Below are 26,714 nucleotides of genomic sequence, written 5' to 3' on the forward strand. Positions count from 1 at the left end.
CTTTAACTCAAAGCTCTTCTGACATTCAGAGGAAAGGGAGGACCTCAGCCCGGACGGATTGTTAGATGTCATGGGAGGTCTAACTTCAGCTGTAGATTCTTAGATGATGTAAAGGATCACATTTCTTTGTTTAAATGAAGGTTTTTTGGCAGTGCTTCGAGAAGGCTTCCATCTTGTATGTGTTACTTGAGGTTGCTGAGCACCACCTTTTGTTTACAGCAGTTTCCATATCCTGTACGGCGTCATGGCCGTCGCCTGTGTGTTCTTTGATGGCGTACAAGGCTTGCCTTAAGATCAAAGCTCTTGCTACACACAGTGCAGTGATAAAGCCTCTGGTCTGTGTGTACGCTTTGATGCCGTACAAGGGTCCCCTTCCGTGAAAACCTCTTCTCACACACAGTGCAGTTATAAGGCCTCTTTCCTGTGTGTATGCTTTGATGGCGTACAAGGGATGCCTTAAGAGTAAAGCCCTTGGTACACACAGTGCAGTGATAAGGCCTCTCTCCGGTGTGTGTTCTTCGATGCAGTACAAGGGATACCTTATAAGCAAAGCGCCTGGAACACTCAATGCAGTGATAAGGCTGCTCTCCTGTGTGTGTTCTTCGATGCAGTACAAGGTGTGCCTTCCGGGAAAAGGGTTTGGAACACACAGTGCAGTGATAAGGTCTCTCTCCTGTGTGTATTCTTTGATGTTGTAGAAGATTTCCCTTCCGAGTAAAACTTTTCTCACAGATATTGCAGTGAAAGGGCAGCTCTTCTTTGTGAGTTTTTTCATGTGTTGCCTTTTCAGCAAACCTCATTTCATGCTCAGGGTAGGGATACCGATCTTTGTGTGTTTGTTTGTGCAGTAAAAGATGCGTCTTTCCAGTAAATGTTTTCTTACACTCAGCACAGACATACGCTCTTAGGCCGGTGTGTATTCTTTTCTGCCTTGCAAGTAGTGTTTTATTGTTAAAATTCTCCCTCGGAGTACAACTGCTTATATGAGTGAAATCAAAAAAATGAACTGCTTAATCTGAGCAACCTATATACTATATACCTATATACTTTACAACCATACAGCAAGTGGGTGATGCATGTGAGCCTGCAACATGACAAGCAGATAGTATTTGCAAGTGAGTAACATTTTCCATTTGCAGCAAGCTGTGGCACTTCAAAGGTTGTGCCATAACTTAAAAGAATCGGTAAGGTCCAGAACGCCGCAGCCAGGCTCATTCTAGGGACACCACGCCACAAACATATGACGCAACACCTACAAAGCATATACCTGCTCCCCGCTGAGAAGAGTATCACTTTCAAACTCCTCACCCGCGCCTACAAATCCCTCAACATTGGACCCACATACCTCAACTACCAAATATGTTGATGTCACCAGAGAAATATTTTATGACAGGATGCACAGAACCACATGTTTCTGCTTTACAAATATCTACTAGAGGTATGTTGGGTAGAAAAGACATGGTTGCATCATTATCACACGTGGACTCAGCCTGTGGTATTTCTATGTGGTGTCTCTGCTAGGCCTGGGCGGTAAATTCAGTTCCACTTGCGAAATTTGAGGAATTTGGGTAATTTCACGTTCTGCGGAGAAAGTGGAATTGCCAAAACCTCCGCGATCCCCGGCTTCGTAGAATTGTTTGCTTGTTCACGCTTTCAAAATGTGTGTTTGCAAGATATTTCCCCCCGAGCACGCAAACAGCGTTCGCAAACAGGAAAAAAGCATTGTGAACGAGCGGAAGAAGCAATTCCGAGTATTCGCAGAATTCTGCGTGCTCACGGAAATTTTTTACGCTGGGCTTTGTGTAACACGACTACGCAAATTCCGCCCACCCCTTGTCTCCGCACGAGTAGAAAACCATATGCCAAATTGTGCCGGTGCAAAAAAATGTCTTATTTTTCATACATTTTCAATTCTGATAATGTAGAGCAAGAGTGCATGTTTAACACTGGATGCATATTTAACTTTGTCTTTGTAAACTTGCAGGAACTGTTCCTCTACTGATGGGTCGTGTCGTTTTCTAACTGTTTGAGGAAGTGACTGCTACTAGGTAGACAACTATCTACATTAAGGCTTGCAGTGATGTAGTGGCTTAAAAGGTGGACTTGTTACTCTTGATAAGACAACATTAAAATCTTAACTGGATTCCAGGGGTGCTATGGTGGGATAACCATTCTCAACTCTCCCATGAACATTTTCGCAAGAGTTTTTTCAAAAGTATTCAAACGTTAGTGTAGGCTAGGCCAGCTTCTTTATGTATGTATCTATATGTTATTTCTACATTGCAAACCTAGCCTAAAGCTGGGGCCAAAGATGAGCATAAATTATTTTTAAAGAAGGAAGTCCTCAGCTCTTTCCTAAACGGGAGCAATGTCGGGCGGTCCTGATGGATACAGGGATGTTGTTCCAGATCATGAGTTCATAGATGGAAAAGGCCTGCCAACTTGTTTTTTTCTTTGTTACAGTTTGTGAGAAGTTGGCCTGGTATATAATGCTCACTAATTCTTAGTGATCACTTTGTACCATGCCAAGCAACCCTTATGATGATGGTTGTAATTCAACCTTGTAGACCAGTTATCCTAGTGGTAACGTGGACAAAGCAGTCTTAGGCTAAACTCTGAAAGGCATGTGAAGCCAGCTGTTATACCACACACAACCCCCTTGAATACCAAATGAAAGGGACACCACACAGATATATATTGAAAATATATATTGATTTATTAACTATTAAAATCCCCTGGACTCTTTATGAGCACAGAAGCACAAGCGTAAAATCACAAGACAGTTTAAAATACACAAAAGTTGCACAATATGGATGAGCCCTAGGGGCCACCTAAACCATATACTAAAAAAGTGGTATAAGAGATACCTAGAGGAAAGTGAAGAGGCCTAGGGCCTTGGGAATCGCTGGAGCTATTCGAGACTGGAGTTAACTAAGTCGGGAAAGGCCCACGGGACTCGGGTGCAGTGTTCAAAGTGCACGCACTTCTCAATACAAAGTCTATGGTGCGTAAAAAGCACAAAGTTAGAAAGTTAGGAACCTTCCGAGTGACCTACGGAGCTGAAACTTAAAACACAGGCCCTTGGGATGTGTACCAGTGCAGGAGCACCGGCGGAGCTGAGTTACCTCACCCACAGGAAGCGGGTGCACAGGGTCGAAGATGTGTCGGGTTTCGTCACGCTGGTCGATGGTGCTTGGAGCTGAAGATGCTGCAGGCGGCTCGATGAGAAGAGTTCCGGTGGATCCAAGGGTGGATCAGAAGAGTTGAAGACCTGAAAGCAGAGGGGACAGTGTTCAAAGTCACTAGCCAGTGACTACCGTGGAACCAGATTGGAACCAGGCGATGTCGGGTGCAAACAGGCGTTGTCGGGTAGCTTCTTTCTGCAGCCACGTGGATACCCGGGGTCGAGGACGTCCAGGAATCGGTCACGAGCTGTCCCACGTAGGCTTCTCGCTGTTGGCGGTGTCGGCGACCTGATCGGAGCAAACAGGCCTTGGCAAATGCAAGCCACGCAGAAGTTGAAAGATGCTGTTCACTCGGACCAGCAAGGTCAGAGCGGGTGCTCCTTTTCACAGGAGCTTGGGTAGGTCTGGAGCAACCAGACCTGCTGTTTAAATCTTCGGGTTCGTCGCCAAGATGGCCGCTGGCCGCGTGGCTAGTGGCCGGGATGGCGCGTCGAGTGGCACAATGCAAAAGGGCCCCACGCAGATCGTGGAGATGCTGGAGGGCTGATCTTCGGTGCAAGGGCTGCTCGGTGGTGGGGGTTCTCAATCCCCAAAGCACAACGTCGAGGATACCTCAGAAGCTGCGCAGTCAGCTTGTCGAGTGTCTTCCAAGAGGTCCGGTCCCACGTCACTCGGTGCCTCCACGGGTCCCTTCTTCGCAGGGACTGTGGATCGGGCTCTGAGAGGTCTGGGAGTCTGGTTCTTGTCGGGCTCTGGGCTCGGTCTCCGGCGGGAGGCGGCGGCAAAGCAGACGTCGAGTCGCTGGTTGGTACCTGTGTTCACAGGGTGGTCACTCCTTGGCCACAAGGGAGATTCTTCTTCAGTCTTCTGTGCAGCAGAATGTCGAAGTCCAGTCTTCGTCTTAGTTTTAAGTTGATTTCGGGATGATCTGCTGTGCAATGGCACTGCTCTCCCTCTTATTCCCAAACTGGGGGTGGATCACCTACTAGGTCCCTCCTCTGGGAGGAACCAGGAAGGGGGCGGTTACACCCCCTTTCCTTTGTCCAGCTCCGCGCCAGGACTGGGGCTGGAAGGCCCCAGAACCGGTTTGGACTGGCCTATGCACGGGGACACCTTGTGTGCCCCGGGCATGTCTGATTCTTTTCAGCCCTGTCCTACCTAATACACAAAATCCTGTCTGGGGTGGTGCTCGCACCTCCCAAGGCAGGAAACCCTTTGTCCAGGCCACCATCTGCCGAGTTTCGGTCAGCAGCAGGAGGCCAGACTTGTGTCTGTGGTGGCAGCGTCCATTTTGTGAAGCTGAGGCTCTGTTTAACTTTAACCGGGGTTAAGGCTACACACATGTCGTGTCCCTCTAGAAGGGTGGAATGCTATCCCCGTCGCCAGAATTGGCGAGGGGATAGTATTCCAATTCGTATGACACCTTACTCGACATGTTTTGATAAAGCCAAACCAAAGATAGCATTTAACCGCGAGGATTATAATGCACTTAAGAGTATATGGTATGGCAATATCCCGGAACAGCTTAGGGAGTTGTTCCCGACAGCTGCAGACAGGCTCAGCTCATGCCAGAGCACCATCTCACATATTTCCAAGCACTCTGCCTCCAGGATTGACGAGGCCTTCCATAGGAGTGGCTGATAGGAACATATGTGTCCAGTTTAGGGTTAGGCACAGACATACTGTACCTAAGTAAGAGGTGATTACACCAACTTACCCCAGCTGAGTGATCAGCCAGTTGTGTCAAATATGGAGGCCAGGCCAGGGGTGGCACAATACATGCTGCAGCCCCTGGCAGGCCTTGGCTACACCTATGCCCTGGGTACCTATGGTACACTGTTACAGGGGCCTATAAGGTGAACCAATTCCAATTGTGTTATGCACCTAAGGTACATGGAGTCCATTTTAAGGAGAGAGCAATCAGCCTGGGGCCCTGAATAGCAGGATCCCAGGCCAACTAAGTCAAAAACCAGCTAAACACCAGGCAAAAAGTTTGGGGGTAACCATAGTCAGATATCCACCTTCCTACATAACCCCCCCCCCCCAAACGAAAGGAGATAAGGCTATCCTTGACCAGGTAAGCCTATATTGCCTAAGTGGCCATATAAGGAAGTACCAGCTCTGGCTTGGTAACCCCCTGTCTCATGGTCCACTAAGCAATCCCTCACCCTAAGGGCATCTGAGGGTCTCCACCATAGGGAATCTCTACCTGTGGTGTGTCTTTGCAAAGTCAAAGGCTGGTGTTGGGATGGAGTACTGAAGTGAGTTTCCTCTGTAGGGCTCAGCTTCCTCCAATCACTCTCCACCATGTGTGCCTTTCTTTCTCTGACTGAGTTGCACTGTGCTCTCAGGGTCAACCTCTGGCTACCTAAAGCTGGAGGCTGAGTCCCTCTGTTTGGCTTACTGGAGGGACAGGTCAGGTTTGGGCCCTTAGGGTCCCAGGTTTGGCTGTGCCCAACAATATCCATCTGGGGGAGGTCCCTAACTACTTTTAAGGGGGATCCCTCAGGAGTTTTTAAAGCTTGCACCTCACTAGGGCTACTAGTTTCGGTGCCCCTAATCTGCTGATGGGGGTGCTTTATTTGACAGGGGGCCCTTTGGGTCTCACTGTCCTTCTTGTCCTCTGCAGCCCTGGGCTGAGTAAGGCAAGGTAGAGAGGGGCAGGTTACCTGCTCCAGACTGGGTCCCTCCTGAGAAGGGTCCACTGTCATCAGAGGCTCTGTCAGGCCAGGCCTAACAACCTCTGGGACAGTTCCTTCATCAGGGGTAAGATCAGTTCCCTGAGGAGGCTGATCCTTTCCTAAAGTCTGGTGGGAGGGAGATTTCTCTTCCTCCTCAATGCTCTCTGTTTGGGTGGAGTGATCCATCATTTCAGGCTTCACTACCCAGGTATCTGTTTGAGTTTGGGCTGTGGCCATCACAGCCCCTCCAACCTTTTCAGGAGGAGACTCAGTTTGGGTATGGGCTGTTACCAGTACAGCCCTGCTACTCTTTCCAGGAGGGAAGTTATCTAAAGATGGGGCTGAGGTTTGCTCAGCCCTCCCAACCTTTTCAGGAAGGACATCTTGAATTGGGGCTGTAGCCATTACAGCCCCACTAACCTTTCCATGGAGATTTACCATTCTAGAATGGGTTTGCTGTTCAACCTCAGCCCAGGCTGAGATTTCCAAATCATTACCCAGTAGGCAATCTACAGGCAAGTTTGCTGACACTGCCACTCTCTTTGGGCCAGTGACACCTCCCCAGCTAAGATTGACTACTGCCATGGGATGATTGGATTCTATGCCATCAATGTTTGTCACCTGATATTTGGCATCAGGTAAAAGTTGCCTTGAGGGGACTAGACATTCAGCCACCATGGTGATGCTAGCCCCTGTGTCTCTGAAGGCCTCAACTTTCAAGCCATTGATGAGGGGCTCCTGTCTATACTTGCTCAAAGTGTTTGGGCAAGCTGTGAAATTGGCAAACCCCATGCCAGTCTCATAGACAAGAGTATCTGAGTTAGGGGACCTGGATAGGCCAGAGTCCACCTGTCCTCCAAAAGTAAACCCACCCAAATTCTTGGGGGTGCTCCCACCACCTGGGGGACCACTGCTAACAGTGACAGGAGGTGTTGGAGCCTTACCTGGAGGTATATTCTCCTTATTGCCATGCTTGGGACAACAGCTATCTGTTTTGTAATGCCCCACCTGTTTACAGGTATGACAGTAAGGCTTTTTCTGGGATGTAGAAGTGTCTTGGGACCCACCCCCATTCTTGGAGTTTTGGGGCCCTGGGGAAGTCTTTTCCTTACTTTTATCCCCACCCTTCTCTTGAGGCTTGGTAGTCTCTTTCTTTTGGTCACCACCCTGGTTCTTAGGCCTGATCCTGGTTCTGACCCATTTGTCTGCCCTCCTACCCAATTCTTGTGGGGAGGTCAGATCAGAGTCAACCAGGTGCTGATGTAAAAGCTGATTTTGACAATTACTTAAGATTTGCTCTCTCATAATTAAATTATACAATCCTGTATAGTCAGTAACCTTACTTCCCAGCAACCAGCCCTCCAGAGCCTTAGTGGCACACTCAACAAATTCAGACCAGTCCTGAGTCTGTGTCTTCTGGGTGTCTCTGAACATTAACCTGTACTGTTCAGTGGTTAAGCCCAACCCATCAATCAGAGCACTCTTCAGGACCATGTAGTTTCTAGAATCCTCATCACTAACTGTGAGGAGTCTGTCTCTGCCTCTGCCTTCAAAGGAGAGCCACAAGATTGCTGCCCACTGCTCCTGAGGGATCTGCTGTACCATGCAGGCTCTCTCAAGTGCAGTCATCCATTTGTGGATATCATCCCCAGCTTTGTAGGGGGGCACAATCTTACTCAGGTTTCTTGTATCAAAGGACCTGTCTTTATCCTTCTGGATATTGCTGCCACCAGTGGATCCTAATCCACTCTCTCTAGGCTGTCTTGCTCTAGCAAGTTTCTCCTTAGCCAGGGCAACCTCTAACTCTTGCCTCTGGATCCTAAGCTCAGCCTCTCTCATCTTGGCCTCATGTTCCCTTCTCTGAGGGCTAGTCATCTCCTTTCTGGAGTGACCATGAGAGCCTCTAGAGACATGGGAGGTATTGGATTCACCTGAGTGATGCCTTCTCCTCCTATGGCCCTGGTTAAGTCCACCTGGGGGTCTGAATGGGTTGTTACCTGATTCATTCCCAAGTTGACTTAAGTTAGCCTGGTTCAGTCTACTGACCAGCACCTGACTATCTCTGTCATCATCTGACTCACTGCCTTCCACCTCCTCCTCCTCTTCTTCTTCCTCTTCCTCTACATCTACTTGAGGAGCTCCAGTGGTGGAGGCTTCCTCATCTACTAGGATGATAGGGGTAGGGGTGTCTACAGTGTCATCCTCTGAAGGATGGCCTCCTTCAGCATCCCCTGTGGGGTTTGCCTTAGAGGGCTTTAGAGTCTCAGACTGGTCCAAGAGCTCTCTTAGGTGGTCTGTAGTAGGGGAAGGCCCTGTCTTCAGACCCCTTAAGACACAAAGCTGTCTTAATTCCTTAAAGGAAAAAATAGCAAATTTGGATGGTGCCCTTGGAGGGTCACTCTCAACAGGAGTAAGTCCACTGGACCCCTCTGCTCCAGACATTGCTCTAGTGTGGGTGGATGTGTTGCAATCTACCTACACTGGTGTTTACCTACTAAACCTATCTAGTAGTTGTAGCTAGGGTGTGCTACTCCCTTTGCTCTACAACAACTAAGTTCAGTAGAACTTATGTATACTAGTCTTGTTTTATATGTACCTAGCAGGTACCTGTATGATCTTTCAAATGATAATCTCAAAGATTGTAATGGTAAAACAACAGCAAGCTCAGATCCCAATCCGCTGCTCACCAATGTGAGAAGTTGGCCTGGTATATAATGCTCACTAATTCTTAGTGATCACTTTGTACCATGCCAAGCAACCCTTATGATGATGGTTGTAATTCAACCTTGTAGACCAGTTATCCTAGTGGTAACGTGGACAAAGCAGTCTTAGGCTAAACTCTGAAAGGCATGTGAAGCCAGCTGTTATACCACACACAACCCCCTTGAATACCAAATGAAAGGGACACCACACAGATATATATTGAAAATATATATTGATTTATTAACTATTAAAATCCCCTGGACTCTTTATGAGCACAGAAGCACAAGCGTAAAATCACAAGACAGTTTAAAATACACAAAAGTTGCACAATATGGATGAGCCCTAGGGGCCACCTAAACCATATACTAAAAAAGTGGTATAAGAGATACCTAGAGGAAAGTGAAGAGGCCTAGGGCCTTGGGAATCGCTGGAGCTATTCGAGACTGGAGTTAACTAAGTCGGGAAAGGCCCACGGGACTCGGGTGCAGTGTTCAAAGTGCACGCACTTCTCAATACAAAGTCTATGGTGCGTAAAAAGCACAAAGTTAGAAAGTTAGGAACCTTCCGAGTGACCTACGGAGCTGAAACTTAAAACACAGGCCCTTGGGATGTGTACCAGTGCAGGAGCACCGGCGGAGCTGAGTTACCTCACCCACAGGAAGCGGGTGCACAGGGTCGAAGATGTGTCGGGTTTCGTCACGCTGGTCGATGGTGCTTGGAGCTGAAGATGCTGCAGGCGGCTCGATGAGAAGAGTTCCGGTGGATCCAAGGGTGGATCAGAAGAGTTGAAGACCTGAAAGCAGAGGGGACAGTGTTCAAAGTCACTAGCCAGTGACTACCGTGGAACCAGATTGGAACCAGGCGATGTCGGGTGCAAACAGGCGTTGTCGGGTAGCTTCTTTCTGCAGCCACGTGGATACCCGGGGTCGAGGACGTCCAGGAATCGGTCACGAGCTGTCCCACGTAGGCTTCTCGCTGTTGGCGGTGTCGGCGACCTGATCGGAGCAAACAGGCCTTGGCAAATGCAAGCCATGCAGAAGTTGAAAGATGCTGTTCACTCGGACCAGCAAGGTCAGAGCGGGTGCTCCTTTTCACAGGAGCTTGGGTAGGTCTGGAGCAACCAGACCTGCTGTTTAAATCTTCGGGTTCGTCGCCAAGATGGCCGCTGGCCGCGTGGCTAGTGGCCGGGATGGCGCGTCGAGTGGCACAATGCAAAAGGGCCCCACGCAGATCGTGGAGATGCTGGAGGGCTGATCTTCGGTGCAAGGGCTGCTCGGTGGTGGGGGTTCTCAATCCCCAAAGCACAACGTCGAGGATACCTCAGAAGCTGCGCAGTCAGCTTGTCGAGTGTCTTCCAAGAGGTCCGGTCCCACGTCACTCGGTGCCTCCACGGGTCCCTTCTTCGCAGGGACTGTGGATCGGGCTCTGAGAGGTCTGGGAGTCTGGTTCTTGTCGGGCTCTGGGCTCGGTCTCCGGCGGGAGGCAGCGGCAAAGCAGACGTCGAGTCGCTGGTTGGTACCTGTGTTCACAGGGTGGTCACTCCTTGGCCACAAGGGAGATTCTTCTTCAGTCTTCTGTGCAGCAGAATGTCGCAGTCCAGTCTTCTTCTTAGTTTTAAGTTGATTTTGGGATGATCTGCTGTGCAATGGCACTGCTCCCCCTCTTATTCCCAAACTGGGGGTGGATCACCTACTAGGTCCCTCCTCTGGGAGGAACCAGGAAGGGGGCGGTTACACCCCCTTTCCTTTGTCCAGCTCCGCGCCAGGACTGGGGCTGGAAGGCCCCAGAACCGGTTTGGACTGGCCTATGCACGGGGACACCTTGTGTGCCCCGGGCATGTCTGATTCTTTTCAGCCCTGTCCTACCTAATACACAAAATCCTGTCTGGGGTGGTGCTCGCACCTCCCAAGGCAGGAAACCCTTTGTCCAGGCCACCATCTGCCGAGTTTCGGTCAGCAGCAGGAGGCCAGACTTGTGTCTGTGGTGGCAGCGTCCATTTTGTGAAGCTGAGGCTCTGTTTAACTTTAACCGGGGTTAAGGCTACACACATGTCGTGTCCCTCTAGAAGGGTGGAATGCTATCCCCGTCGCCAGAATTGGCGAGGGGATAGTATTCCAATTCGTATGACACCTTACTCGACATGTTTTGATAAAGCCAAACCAAAGATAGCATTTAACCGCGAGGATTATAATGCACTTAAGAGTATATGGTATGGCAATATCCCGGAACAGCTTAGGGAGTTGTTCCCGACAGCTGCAGACAGGCTCAGCTCATGCCAGAGCACCATCTCACATATTTCCAAGCACTCTGCCTCCAGGATTGACGAGGCCTTCCATAGGAGTGGCTGATAGGAACATATGTGTCCAGTTTAGGGTTAGGCACAGACATACTGTACCTAAGTAAGAGGTGATTACACCAACTTACCCCAGCTGAGTGATCAGCCAGTTGTGTCAAATATGGAGGCCAGGCCAGGGGTGGCACAATACATGCTGCAGCCCCTGGCAGGCCTTGGCTACACCTATGCCCTGGGTACCTATGGTACACTGTTACAGGGGCCTATAAGGTGAACCAATTCCAATTGTGTTATGCACCTAAGGTACATGGAGTCCATTTTAAGGAGAGAGCAATCAGCCTGGGGCCCTGAATAGCAGGATCCCAGGCCAACTAAGTCAAAAACCAGCTAAACACCAGGCAAAAAGTTTGGGGGTAACCATAGTCAGATATCCACCTTCCTACACAGTTCTAAGTCTGCAGTCCGATGGAGTTCTCCAACCTCACATTTATTGCACTTGAAAATAAGAGCTGAACTTAAGGACAACGAGAATGATGAACAAGTGATAAGGAAGAGGTAAAGGCTACAAAAGAGGAAATTTTAAAGGGAAAAGCAAGACTACTGTCCTGGAAGAGTCTTTAACATTGTAAGATGATACGAATAAGTAAGGAGAGCAGTCAAAATTTGATTGACACATAGACAACATGAGCTTCTGACAGAGGAATCAAGCTCAGAAGGTGACTCAGATGACTCTGCTAGCAACTACCTAGAAAAAAACGACTTGGCAGACAAGGACGGACAATGGAATATCATAAAAAAGGAAAACAAAAGCAAGAGGCACAAACAGAGGAAGAGAAAGACCGGATAGAGCAAATGGAAGACAAAAAGATAAAACCCCATAGGAAGAGAAAGGTGATAGAGCAAGGCGAGATATGATTATTAAATCATCACAACATTAACTGACAATGGATGAACTAAATATCCAGAACCTTGGTTTATATTTCTGCCCCAGTAGGGACTTACATTGCAGTTCATGTAGAATTGACATATTTCCGTTTCTAAGATATCAACATAAAATCAGACCCAAGCCAATGCATGAGAATAGGGGAGCCCAATTCAGAAAACATGACTTGTGTTCAAGAGACGCTGATACTTCATGACATTGGCTGGTCTGGATAATAGAAATATATGTGCTACGAAATAGCGGGAAGCGCGGCTTGGAAATGAGGCACAGATAGATCAGGGAAGCCTAACTCGCTTCAAAAACCACGCTACATATAACTCCTCAATGCCTCATGATAATCTGGATGTCTTTAGTGACTTGGTCGCCAAAGACTTGTTCAAATAAATTGTTCACCAGTCAAGGCAAGAAGGGAAGAATCAGATCCAACTTGAGTAATGGACAAAGGGAGGCCATTAACACATTCCGTAATGACAACATAAGTACCAATGTCATCCGATAAGGGGCAAAAATGTGGTTTTAATGATTGTTTGCAATTATGAACAAAAGGCTTTTCAATAATTATTAAATACGGATTGTTGTGAAATGGGAATGGCAACATTTTCATTTGTGTAAAACACTACCCTCTACTCTACCATGCTTTTACCTTCTAACAAATGTATGCAAGAACAAGCGGGCGTATAGTGCCCTCCAACAATCGCTCACTGGAAAACACAGCAATAAACTAAAACCATGTATTGCTGATTCTTGTGGAGAGCCTCCCATCATATTGTATAGATAGAGAGAATTTTCTACAAAAGATATACACAGGAGACAATCATATTTGACAATTACCTAGGATGTGATCTTGATAATTATGCATACAACATACGCAAGGTCTAAGAGCATAAGAACACGCTTTTTGCAAAAGACAAATATCTCCACATGACTATACATGGATGCTTAGGACCATGACTTTTGCCTAAATAACAATATTTTCATATTCAAAGATAGATATTACAGACAAATCTCAGGAACAGCAATGAGCGCCTGCTCTCCGAGCTATGCAAATGTATTTGTGGTCTGGTGGAAGGAACAGGTGTGTTGTGTAGTTCCCACTAATCCGTAGGACCTGCGCGTTTATTGGACAATATAAACTTTGTATGAGTTGCCTTCGCTGGCTCCGGGCACCTCCGCAGGATGAGTTGGCCTAGAGACCAGCTAGCTCACAGTGCCACCATAAGACTCCCTAACCTTACCAGGAAGCCAATGGTTTCTGGCAACCTCAGAACGTGACAACCCTGACCCCTCAGGGATCGAGGAAACAGAACAGAACCTTTCGCTCAGTCACTCAAGCTTACTTGCTCTCAGAAAAATATACAGAGAATACACAGTGGGACGTTTTCAATATATTTATTGAACCAACGTTATTCTTGTATAGAATACATAAGCTGCAATAATCAGTAGTCCGAAGCAGCTGACAGTGATTACAAGCACGTAAATAGTAGATATAGTTCTATCATGGATGCTAAAACAGTGTATATATGCAGGCATATAAGCAAGGCAGTAATCAGGCAGACTCCTACTATGCACTTCCTACTCTGCGTGTACCTAGAGTGTGTGTGGGTGGGAAGCCAAGAATCCCCACTAAGAGACGATCCCACCCCATTACCTGACAGGAAAGAATGCAGGCCTCGTATTGGTTATAAACTGAACTCCCCCTCACGGAGATGCCAAACGTCTGCATAGTGAAGTCTCAGCCTGCACTGACCCTCAACGTCGTCAGCTGTAGCGCCTCCTCTACTAATCTATTGGGATGCTCATTATTTATAATAGAAAGCATCTTTGTGATGTACGTATAGATCAGTCTATGTACTAGATATGTAGATAGCCCTGTCACCCTGTGGATGAAGATACGACATTTGAGCATAGCGCGGCAAGAGGCCTTGTACATGGTGTTCGAGGCATCGTGATAATGTTGTGCGAAGCTAGATGTGTAAACAAAGTAGTTTCAGAGAAACAAATCCAACATTGTTGTGCATGGAAATATTTCTAAAAGGTCACAGCAGAAATGTTCCTGTAAAAAATAGGACAATATATGAAATGAGCTTCTTCACTACATGGGCTTAACCCGGGCACATAACAGGTGGTCTGGACATCACAACATGAAAACATGACAAACCATGCGCTGATTTGGATCAGGGATATAGATGACCTTTCCCTGCTGTGGGACGGAAGTAGGGAAATGTCTAAAAGATTAATCCAGAGACAAAAACTGATCTCAACCTAAAATTCACTCATTAGATCAGAAATAAATCTATAAATGACCTGGCTATCCATACTGAGCTAGAGAAGCACACATGGTCAAAAGCCTACATAGAAAGGAAAAAGCAGGGCATTGAGAATAGCGTGCATCCACAGAAACTGATAGAAAGTATCCCCTATGGTGAAATGCTACGGACCCGTCGAAAAAGGGAAAGCCAAGAAGTGTATGAGAAGGAAGAAAAAAGTAAGCGGCCAGCAGCCAAGCGAGAACCCAGAACATGAATAAACTACTTTCAAATCAGAGACACCAAAGGAGAGACCTGATATTACCGTAAGGTTCATCACTACAAACAATACGAGGTACAGAGCAGCAAGACAAATTCTAAACATTGGAAAATATTAAAAGCTGATCAGGTGATTGGACACGATATTACCTCACATCGCTCCATCACGTATCGTAAAGCCCTATCCTTAAATGACCAACAAGTCCATAGCTATATAGATAATCCAATGAGAGAAAGGGTCCATCTAACCTTAAAGGTTTCAGAAAATGAGGTAAACGTATGGCTTGCAAATCTGGTGTCAAAATAAAGGAGGTTATTCTGCAGAACAAGAAGGAAAGCAATCAATTCATAACCTGTAGCACAGATTTCTGTGTATATATACGTGAAAGAATGCACACACAGAAAACAATATGTGGCAAACTTGATGTTCCTCATTGGCAAGTGATGGAGCACATGAGAGGCATCAAACACCCGGGCTTAAATTCACCAGTGTCTGGAGATTTTGTAGAATGCCATGATATCATTGTAGACGCGCTCGGTTTCTTTGGCCTTATATCAGAGGAGGTGATCAAGAGAAGAAATTGAAAAGAATGGATTTAAGATATTATTCAGAGTTGGGTATCAAGGAAGTGAAGGGCCTGAATAAAGATGAGAAATTACACGGGCACATAGGATGCTTACTGATGTCGAATCTGCACACTTTCCCACTACTGACAATCTCTGGAACACATGTTAAAAAAAGCCACCATTTCCATGCAAGATTAAAAATAAAGAATTTCTTTACATTTCTCAGTGCTCTATTTAGGGTAAGGGGGTATACCTCACAATCATACTGGATTGAAAATGCCCACCAAGAAGGCGGCAGAAGTTGGACTTAAAATCAGTGATACTTCCGCGATCCCCTGCGGCTACAAAATCACACGCAAATACAGCGTCGACCGACCAGGAGAAGGCAAAGCCATCATCCTCAAGAACACCCACCAACTGACCACTTACTCGAATGACTCAACGACTACCATGGAACACCTCCCCTTCCAGATCCAGAGCAACCCCAACACCACACTCTGTGGCGTCCTAGTCTACAAGACCCCCAGCCTCCACCCTTCAGTGATGCCATCAAAGACCTCATCCCACCCCAGGCTCTACCATCCACCGATTACATCCTACTCGGAGACCTCAACTTCCACTTGGACAACCCCAGTGACCAAAATACCGACTCCTGACTGGAGAACCTCGCCAATATTGGACTCAATCAGCTAGTCACCACATTGATCAATACAACCAGACACACGCTAGTCCTCGTCTTCTCCGTCAGCGAGAACATCACCTACAGCCACACCACCGAACTCCTCTGGACCAACCTGCACTGTGTGCACGTAGCCATTACCACCGTTCACCACCACCCTCCCCCCACTCTGCCCCATATGTTGTAGCTGGAACAAGGCCACCAAATAACTTCTCGTCAACTTTCTCAGCATGACCACACCACCAGCAGACGCCAACATTGCAGCACACAACCTTCACCAATGGATCTCCAACTGAGCCGACACACCAGCACCCCTCAAGAAGACACCAGGCAGGCAAAACTTCAAGAAAGTCATCTGGTTCACTTCAGCCCTCCACAAGTCCAAACGTACCAGCAGACAACTCAATAAGAGATAGAGGAACAACAAAATCCCAGAAACCCAAGCAACCTTCAAAACCGCTGTCAACGCACACCACCTTCTCCTTAAAACCACAAAAAAACGGCCATCAAAGACAGAATCAACGCCTACGCACAGAACAGCACAGAAGTCTTTGCCATTGTCAAGGAGTTCGCTAGGCCCAACAGCGAGACCATAGACTTCTCACCCTCCCTACGACCTCTGCAACAAACTCAGCACATTCTTCCACCATAAGATGAGGCAGATCTACGACAGCTTTGACACCCAAGACCCTGCTACAACGCCTGCCACCACCGCACACAACAAGGTCTTACCCCAACATATCATGCTCAACTGGACTCCACTCACCACAGATGACACACTCAAGACCATAAAGAGCATCCACTCCAGAGCCCCACCGGATCCTTTCCCGTACCACATCTTACATTGAGCAGTCGCAGCATCATCAGCTGCTCCATCAAAACTGCCACCTTCCCTGCTGCCTGAAAACATGCCAAGATCAACCCCTGCTGAAGAAGCCGTCTGTCGACCCAACAGACCTCAAGTGTCACGTTTCCCCGACCACTGGTAAACACTGACTGCCCAAATACGCGCTCAAGGGACTAGAAACTACAAATCCCATGATCCTTGGGGCGGGGAAAAAAGGCATTTAGCGTGCATTCAGGCAGAACGCGCTGCCGATTATTTGTTCTTGTGAAAGTTAGTTCTTGTCTGGAGGATCGGTGAATTACACTGCACGTTGGATTACTTGGCAGAGGCTTAGGAAGCGCCTACCTGGATTGACTGGTTTGTTCAGTCCCAAGGGTAGGAACGCTTACCTTTGGATATCTTGGCAGAGGCTTAGGAAGCGCCTAGCTACAGGTACGAGTGGGGCTTACATCGAGGGTATGTGAGTCGGGAGTCCAGTGGATTTTTGGCTGGGGCTTAAGAAGCGCCTACATCGTACGCCGTCTGTTTTCAGGTCGTCATATTTCTTGGTTCCAGGTGGTTCTTACTGAGTTCAGGGTTCCGGTGTCCTGTTCATTTCCCTGCACCCTATTGAAATATTACTTTGTGAATCTGTGAAAGTATTGAACGCTAGTAGTGACTACTTACCAGATTTTTCTTCCTGACTATTGTGGATCCTTATGGTGGGGAAAAGAATTGTACTATTGGATCTTCCTTTTGTCCTGAGCTGCTGATATTATTTGTTTGTTAGAACTTTCGTTTTCAAATACTTTGTGGAGGGAACCAAATGTGTTAGCGACACTCCAGGTGACAGAAGTATGTACACCTATAAGACATTACTTCGTGCATGAAGGAATGCACAAGCTATTGCATACAATAACATTACTTAAGGAGTCTAGAGGTATAGAATTGGTGGTCTTCGGTTTCCAGAGGATCGTTTGGTATTCCTTCTCCCTTCAGGGGTAGGTGTATATTCTAGTTAAAACATACCAAGAAGAGATACTGTGTGGTGGGGGTATTTCGATACTTAGAGGTTGTTATTTCTCATTACAGTAACCTTGGGGGATGAGGAGTTATCCATTTCCTTACCTCTTATATCTCAGCATTCCTGAATGATTATACAGGTGAGGAAAGAGTAACATAGTTAGTTGTGGTTCAATCTAGTAACCCAACACCACTTATTCCGTGCTTTGTATATTTCAGATTTCCGGTTCCAGCAGCCCAGCAGTTCCCCTCCGGACCTTCTATTTTCCCCCGCTTGATCTCCTTAACAGTCTGTGTACTAACAGTGTCAGACTTGGGATGATCTAGAGGTGGGCCCCTTTATAGCATCGGTACAATCCTGGGGATACATCACAGCGGAACCTGACATCAAGTACCTCAGACCTATCTCCCTAGTCCCCCCCTTGCCAAGGTCATCAAAAGGCCATCAATGCCCAACTCTCCAAGTTCATTGAAGCAAACTATGTCCTGAACAACTCCCAATCCGGCTTCCAAAGCAATTATAGCACCGAGACCGGACTCCTCGCTGCCATCGACGACATCCGCTCCCTCCGCGACTGGGGCGAAACCACCACCCTCATCCTACTGGACCTCTCGGCCACCTTCGACAACATCTCCCACCGCACCTAATCAAAAGATTTCAGGACGCTGGTATCCACGACAAATGCAGAAAGAACAATTGATGGACAGAATGCAGAACAATGTCATACATTCACCCTAGTTCAGAGATCTGGGCCTTAAATCCATCGTTTTTTTGCTCACCATGCGATTCCAGTTTGGACCCAGCCATATGCAAATCAGCCTTGACCCTGCGCCCAATGGGAACAGTCCAGCCCAAACTGCCAGGCCAGGTCCTCCCTGGACTGGAAACAAGCATCCTAGGACTGGTTTCGGGGTTTCACCCCTCGTCAGCCAGGATAGCTTGACTCCAGTGGCATGGAGAGCACGGGACCCACGTCTGGGCAAATCCAAAAAGACAAATGCAAAAAGAACAATTGATGGACAGAATCCATAACAAAGTCATACATTCACCCCAGTTCAGAAATCTGGGCCTAAATCCATAGTTTTTGCTCACCATGCCATTTCAGTTTGGACCCAGCCATACGCAAATTAGTCTTGACCCTGCGCCCAATGGGAACAGTCCGGTATCAACGACAAGGCACAGGACTGTATCCACTCCTTCCTGACCGGCCGAACACAGAGTGTCAGAGTATCCTGTTCCTCTCAGAACCTACAAAGATCAGCCGTGGAATGCCCCAGGGCTCCTCCCTGAACCCCACCCTCTTCAACGTCTACATCGCCCCCCCTCACGGCCATCGTCAGAAACCACAGACTCAACATCGTCTCCTAAGCCAACAACCAATCCAGCTGATCCTCTCCCTCACCAACGAATCTACAGCCGCCTGATTCAACTTTCATAGCGGAACGAAGGTCGTTGCTACCTGGATGAAAGACAGCTGCCTCAAGCTCAACTCAGACAAGACCGAAGTACTCATCCTGTGACCCGCCCCTCAGCCTGGGACGACTCCTGGTGGTCCGTCGCACTAGGAACCCCTCCCACCCCTACAGACTATGCACACAACCTCGGCATCATACTCGATTCCTCGCTCACAAAGAACCACCATATCAACGCTGTATCCTCATCCTGCTTCAAACGACATTCAGCTGGATCCCCATAGAACCTAGAAAGACAGTCACACATGCACTCATCACCAGCAGACTTGACTACGGTAATGCACTGTACGTAGGCGTCACCTAGAAACAGTTCACGAAAATACAGAACGTCCAAAACGCCACAGCCAGACTGGTCCTAGACATCCCCTGCTGCAGCCATATATCAGCACCTCAGACAACGCCACTAGCTACCAATCATCAAGAGAATCCCCTTCAAGCCCCTCACACATGCCTACAAAGCTCTCCACGACATAGGACCAGCATACCTGAACCACAGTCTAACATTACACATACCCGCCAGACGACTTCACTCCGTTCACCCTGCCCTGGCCACCGTCCCACGGATCCACAAGACCAAAGCCAGAGGAAGAGCCGTCTCCTACCTCAGGCAATCCCTGTCGCTGCTCCAATTCAGGAAGGACTTCAGGACCCGGCTTTTCAACGGAACCTCCACGCCCAGAGGGATCAGAAGCCCCCCCCCCTCCGCTCAGCGCCTTAAGACCCTCAGGGGTGAAGAGCTGCACTATACAAACTCCGGATTAATTGAGCGATGCCTGCTTTTATTAAAAGAGCCCACTGGGTCTGTGAAACCGAATATATCAGAGGATCTGATCCAGTATGAATACTGTGTACACGTGGCCAATATGGGATTGTAGGAAATCATGTGCCCACTGGGGTTCTCGCTCTGGTATTACCGCAATGACTTGCATTGTATAATTATACCCTCACTGTCGAGTCCCAAGCGATATATTCATAGATAGGGTTCTACTCTTCTGCAATGGAACAGAGCATCGAATAATACATTGCGATACTTGCTGCCATAGTTCTCATTTCAATCCCTCTCCTCTAGTTTGCTAAGCTGTTAAGGGGCAGGCTCTATTGCTTGGACACATTATGATCCACCACAAAAGAATGACATAATCTGATGGACCCACATGCATTTCCATAGTAGTAACAAACTGCTGGATGCTATAGAAATGATAATTTAATTATACATTTGTGACAGGTCGAGTTTAAGTCCCATTTCTATGTTAAGTAATGACAGAACCAAAGCTGATACCGAATACCATGAAAATGAATGTAAAGCTCTAAACACTCTATCAATGAACAAAGATGATTATAATGAACCTGTTTTCAGTATGGTGCATTGGTGCACAAAACAAATGCATCCTAAAAATGATTGTGATTGATGATGTGAAAAGGAGTAGCAATGAGTATTGATTGTTTATCGCGGACCAAAAGATGCAGATCTATGGAGATTAGGGCACTTCACTTGAGGTAGACAAAGGCTTGTTGTTAAGCCACAACGCATCACTACGACACTTGCTGAACACAAATTAGGCATCCAGGAGTACTGGCTTGGACCTCTTTTGTGGGGAGTTGAGTAAATACGAGTTACGAGTCTGCACACACACAGCGCAGTGGCAGTAGTTCTAGTTAGGTCTGAGTTTCCATAGGAAGATTGTTTTTGTATCACTAATAACTTAAGTCCCGTTTGACTTAAGGTTAAAAGTAACATTATAGTTAGGTGTTGAAATACTACAAAAACGAATGTTAAATAACCAAAACACTAATATTTACCAACTACAACCCAAACTAGAACTTGAGCCCCCGCCATGCACTGCTTATGACCTCATATATTACATCACATCTGACAATAGGGATGACATCACTGATGACACCATACAGACATTATGACACCGTACCATTGAGTGTGTTGACATTAAGTAATTCAACATGCTTGACAATTTTCTATCATCAACTAAAAGACTTCGGATTGATCCAAATTTTAAGTCCAGAGGTTGACAAGTATACGTTTGCTTCTGTAGGGCTCCATGGGCTCAACGCTAAGTAGATTAGTCAAATACACTGCACACGTTCTGGAGGTGGGCATCACAGCTGCAACCTTAGGGTCAAGCCTACAGCACTAGAATGAGATAAAACTCCTCTAAGTGGGACACCCCTACATTTTATATTATTCAATAATCTGTAATGCCTGAAAATCTTTAGTTAAGTTCTACAAATAAATATGCACAGCTTATAAAATGTCTCTGGACCACTGTATCACAACTACTTAACTTTGGCCAGAAATCCAGATTGTTAATAAATTGTCAACAGCGACTTTGGCCTTTTTCACAGATTTTCTTTTGAATGGGCTTAAAGCCACAACCTACTTTCAAATATACCTCTGTAATCCACTTCAGGTGCACTCAGCTGTTACCTTTTTCACCATGGAGTAATTCTTCCATCTGAACTTTAGTGATTTGAAAAGCATGCACAATAAAGTTTTTAAAATTCGTATTTACACTTGTCTCCTGGGCTTACACTATTTTCATGCTATTGACTTCCACATGTACATTGAGTAACGTTATGCTGCATATGACTATGATGTCATCAGTGATGTCATCAGTAATGCTGTTTGAGAGCTCAAAAGTGATCTCATCAATGATGTAATTTAACATATCATGATTGATGTAATATGTGACGGTATAAGCAGAGTATGGTGGGGGCACAGATAATAGTTAGCTCAGTAAATTATACCTGGCGAACTTCAGGTTTGTTTTTCGTTCCTTTTTACCTTGTTTCGACACCTAACTAAGACAGAGAGAATGAGAGAGATAGGTTCGGGGTGATTCGTCAAGCAGGGACCAAGAAAAGGTGACTGGGGAGGGGTGGTCCCAAAACACTTTTTCCCCATGCAAATTCCCATAGGATTTTCAACAGGACTACAGCCCAAACCGCTGAACGGAATTACACCACATTTGGCAGAAATCTAGATCTTGGTCCAGGAAGAGTTCTTTCTAATTTGGTGTAAACGTGTTGAGTAGTTTTGGAGTTCTTTAAGAAAAAAGATTTATGTATATCTTGGGAGCGGATCCACGCGCCAACAGCAATGCTGCGATTGTCTGGCTGGAACCTTAGCAAAAAGTTGCAGCCGCCATTTTGTGAATTGGGATATGGGTTTCGGGGTGGGGCAATAAAGTGTAAATAGGATATGAGGGATCAGGATAGAGGTATCCTGACCCCATGGGACTAATGTAGGGGTCTGTGGGGGGCCCCTCTTGGGAAGGAAATTGCCCAAAAACATTGTATTTTTGCCGCAGGAGGATCCACCACGCCGCTCAGCGCGCACCCCCGCGTGAATCTGTAGAGATCCGCGGATCCAGAGCCTAATTAAAACAAGCGTTGGCACAGACAATAGGCATTGCTGTTTGGACCAATAGTCTTTACTAATGCTGGGCAGCATTGACTAAAAAAAGTTACTTAAAAAAAATGGATCTTCACATTTTATTTTCTCTTCGCTCAACAGGAAAAGCTTTGAAACAGCTGTTTGGGGTATTAAAAATAATTCATTTTCAGGCAAGCAAATCAGACTTTGCAACCCCTCCTTTTATTGCATTTTCACTAAATTGCTACTTTCCTAATTATTTTAAAATAAAGTGCTAAATCCACAAACCAAGAATTATAAATAGGCCTTGATTTTGACAGGAGGATATTCTTCTCGATTGCTGGAACTAACCTGTTGGACTTGGCCCTGCTTGGTCATCCCAATTTATTTTGCCTTTCCCCTAGCACTTTCGCTATGATGGAATTGGTGGGTTCAGGATGTTGGCCACTTTGGCGCTGGTTACCAGTGCAAAGTGTGTGTGCTTTCTGCCTTACATAGTTATAGTAGGAACTCCCCCCCACCTTTAGGAGACATCTCCCCCCATGGTAGATAATTTATATGCCATGCATGGTGTGAGAGGAAAATAATAAATGCTGTGTAATAGTGTACGCACCTTTATTTTCACCATTGCAGAAATGTCACTTTTAAAATGAAATGAAAATGAAAATAAGATTTGTAAAGCGCTACAGCTGCCCTCAGGCGTCCAGGCGCTAAGACTAAAAGAGTGCCATCAGATGAAAAAGCAAGGGTTCTAGTTACTGAAACAAAAAAGTTTTAAGCTGCTTCCGGAAGCTGGATAGATTAGGGCTGTTTCTCATGTGCAGAGGGAGGGTGTTCCATAGCTTTGATACATTATAAGAAAAGGAACGGCCTCCTGCTCTGGCTCTGAAGATTCTAGGAGTCTTAGCCAGAAATGCAGACGAGGAGCGAAGCACTTTATTGGGCAAATGAGGGGAGATCAGGGAACGATTGATTTCTGGGCCCATTTTCCAGAGAGCCTGATGAGCAACGCACAGAGATTTAAACTTTACTCTGTCCCTGACTGGCAGCCAGTGCAATGTTCTTAGCCCAGCTTTTATTGAAGTTCTTCGTGGGACTCCAAGTAATGCACGAGCCGCACAATTTTGAGTGCGCTGAAGTTTTTGTAGGGTGTAGTCCGGTGCTCCAAGATAAAGGGCGTTACTAAAATCCAGGCGAGATTGAACGAGGCCCTGTATAAGTATCTGCCTGGCCTCAAACGGAAGAAGGGGAAAGATTTTTTATATCACCCTAAGGAGGCCAAAGCAGATGGCCGCCACCTTGGTAGCCTGTATATTGAAGTTCAGCGACTTGTCTAGCCATACCCCCAGACTTTTGATTTTATATCTGGGGGCAGGGACCGCACTCATGCTCACGGGCCATAACAGCCCCAAAGTGGAAGGGGCTGCCGTGCCCAAGAGCATGAGCTCGGTCTTGTCGTCATTGAGCTCCTCACCTCACCAGCTCCTCACCTCCTCCAGACACACTGCTAGATTTGGTGGTGACTGGAGGCCACTCTTCTGCACAAGGGAAACCCCCAGCTGGGTGTCGTCCGCATAGGAAATGATGTTAATACCATGCGGACGAACAATCCCAGCCAGCGGCCTCATATATGCATTGAAGAGCGTAGGGCTCGGTGACGAACCCTGAGGAACTCCACACCCCAGAGGCCTGCTCGACGAGACGGATGTGCAGTCAAAGACCTGGAACGTTCTATCAGTTAGAAAAGACTTGAACCAAACCAGGGCTTCTCCGGACACTCCTAGGTCGGCGAGACGGTTCATCAGAATTTTATGAGGTACCGTATCAAAAGCGGCACTCAGATGGAGGAGGATCACTGCCACTGATCCCCCCGCCCCCCCCCCCGATCCAAGATCCGCCTCGCCTCCTCTGTCACAGCCAATATAGCAGTCTCTGTCCCATGTTTGGGGCGAAAGCCCATCTGGGAAGCATCGAGGAGATGATTTTCCTCGAGGAACTTCGTCAAGATGGTATTAATGTGCTTCTCCAAGATCTTAGTTGCCCATGGGAGCAGAGAGATCGAGCGGTAGTTACTGGGGTTAGCTGGGTCAAGGGCAGGTTTTTTCAGCAAGGCCCGTACCATTGCATGCTTCCATGCCACAGGTACCGTCCCACTCAGAATGGAGGAGTTCAACAACTCCATGAGAGTAGGGAGAACCAACACCAGTGGGCCCGGAGGAGCAGGGTCGCACGGAGAACCAGTTTTTATTTGTTGTGCTAGAGACTCCAGAGTTTCCAAATTCAACAAGGGGAAAGAATCTATCTTATTTTGAGGGGGAATTACTATATCCAGGGCCGAATCAGAGCATGGGGGGGGGGGCGGTAGTTCAATGACTTGGTCTGGAAAGGAGAGGTAAATTTTATTAACTTTCTGAAAGAAAAAGTCCACCAGCTCGTTGCATCTAGAAGAGGAGTTACTGTTGTCTGCCGCGAGCGGGGGGGGGGGGGGGGGGGGGGGTTGTCAAAGAATTAACTATCCGATATATTTCTTTGGACTTAGATTCAGCCATTATTATTTTATCATTATAATAGGCTGCTTCTGAGGTTTTTATTGCAAGTTTATAGTTCCTAATAGCATCCCTGTAAGTGGCTTTATCAGTGGGGTCATAGGTCATGCGCCATCTCCTCTCAAATCTTTTGCAGGAGCGCTTTTTATCCCTAAGTTCTTCTGTGTACCACGGTGCTGATTTACTCAGTCTCTTTGACCCAGATAAGTACGAAGGAAGAATCAAATCTAATGAGGAGGTGATCCAGTTATTGTATTCGTTATTATTAGCGATGGGTCATGGGAGAGTAGAGGTCTAGTGGTACTAAGGACCTTCGTCCAACTGTCTTCGGAGAGTTTGGACCACTTTCGGATTTTCCAGGATGTGAACATGGATGGTGGAGGTTTACTTGTGGTCCAAGTGAAGGCTATCAAAAAGTGGTCCGACCATGGTAGGCAGCTGATAGTGCCCACTTTGAGTTGATCGCAGTTACTAAAGATTGGGTGTTATAGATGACATTTTTCATGCGTTGGATAGGGAACTAATTGCTCTAATTGGATGGCGGCTAAACTCGACATCATCTCTAGAGCCGTGGGGTCCGAAAGACTATCAAAATGAACATTAAAATCTCCAAGTAAAGTAAAATTTGAGGGAAAAATGGTCATTTTTCAAGGGTCTGCATGAGAGGTAGAAGAGGTAATGTACGTAGTGTCATGTGTGAAAATGATTTCTTTCAAGATTCTAATCCCCTTGAGCATTCGACTGAACATTCTGAACATTCTGAATGTGATGTAAAGATGAGGCGGAGGCAGGAGCTGTAGTAGGAGATTTATTCAGGAAAAGAGAGCCGTCCAGCATGAAGAGGAGACAGGGCAGCTGCAACTGCCAAACAGAGAACATTGGAGGAGAATGCACAGTACATGAAGAACCCACAGGTGACATCATGAAGTTCCAACAAGTATTGCATAATACAGATCACCACACACCTCCCCCCTTTCTAAAAGAAAAACAAGATGAAACAAGAATGAATGATGAATCAAATATAGTCACGAAATCTGTTAGGTCTAACAGTCAACCTTGAGCTTTTCCTAAAACCATTGTCAATTGGGACATTGGGGGTAGGAACAGTTGCACGTGAAGCACGAGAGGGATCTCTGGCAACACGAGAAGTGCTCCACCAATTACCATTAGACAATTTGACAGCATTTTTGCGAACCTCCACAACTTGTTGGGAATCAAGAAACTTGGAAAAACCTTTCTTAACAGTGACAGGATTTTTGATCCTGACCCAATCACCAGCATGAATATTGTGGAAAGACCTCTTGCAATGTCGCACGTCACAAGGCAGAGAGTTGGAAGATTTTTTGTTGGCACAATCCCATGCCACTTCCAAATCACAACCTTTGTGGAGACTTTTGACCATCCAAAAGGGAAGGGCTTGAGAAGAGGCTTTCCTTCCTCTCATCAATTCAAAAGGGGAAAAACCTGTAGCAACATGTGGAGAAATTCTATAAGACCATACAAGATCTTTTACAGCTTGAAAAATACAGCTATTGGATTTGAAGGCGGCCTGCACACATTCAACAATAACTCTATTGAACCTCTCGGTTTTGCCATTGCTCTGAGGGTGATACAAGGGAGTTCTGGTATGTTTGATACAACAATTATTCAAGAAAACACTCATTTCCTTAGAGATAAACTGAACCCCATTGTCGGTGAGAATTTCTTCCGGACAACCCTCCCTCAGGAAAATTTTGGTCAGACAATCAATAACACTCTTTGAATTGGGAACATTGATAGGTTCAACCTCGACCCACCTAGAGAGGTGATCGACGAGGACCAAGAAGTACTTGGAGGTGTTGGGAAGAACATGGAATGGACCCAGAAAGTCCAGGCCAATTTT

At 46.7% G+C, this 26,714-nt stretch overlaps 1 protein-coding gene across 1 annotated transcript in view; it reads right to left on the bottom strand.

Annotated features, from left to right (window-relative positions):
- Positions 1 to 242: 242 nt before the first annotated feature.
- LOC147666406 (uncharacterized) overlaps positions 243 to 26,714 on the bottom strand; it is a 51,434-nt gene continuing 24,962 nt past the window's right edge. Inside the window, exon 4 of the mRNA XM_086949082.1 lies at positions 243 to 975. Coding sequence (XP_086805208.1) covers positions 243 to 975 — 733 coding nt within the window. The remainder of the gene's footprint in view (positions 976 to 26,714) is intronic.

Source organism: Lissotriton vulgaris, unplaced genomic scaffold, assembly GCF_964263255.1.
Source record: "Lissotriton vulgaris unplaced genomic scaffold, aLisVul1.2 SCAFFOLD_3581, whole genome shotgun sequence".
In the NCBI taxonomy this organism is placed as follows: Eukaryota; Metazoa; Chordata; class Amphibia; order Caudata; family Salamandridae; genus Lissotriton; species Lissotriton vulgaris.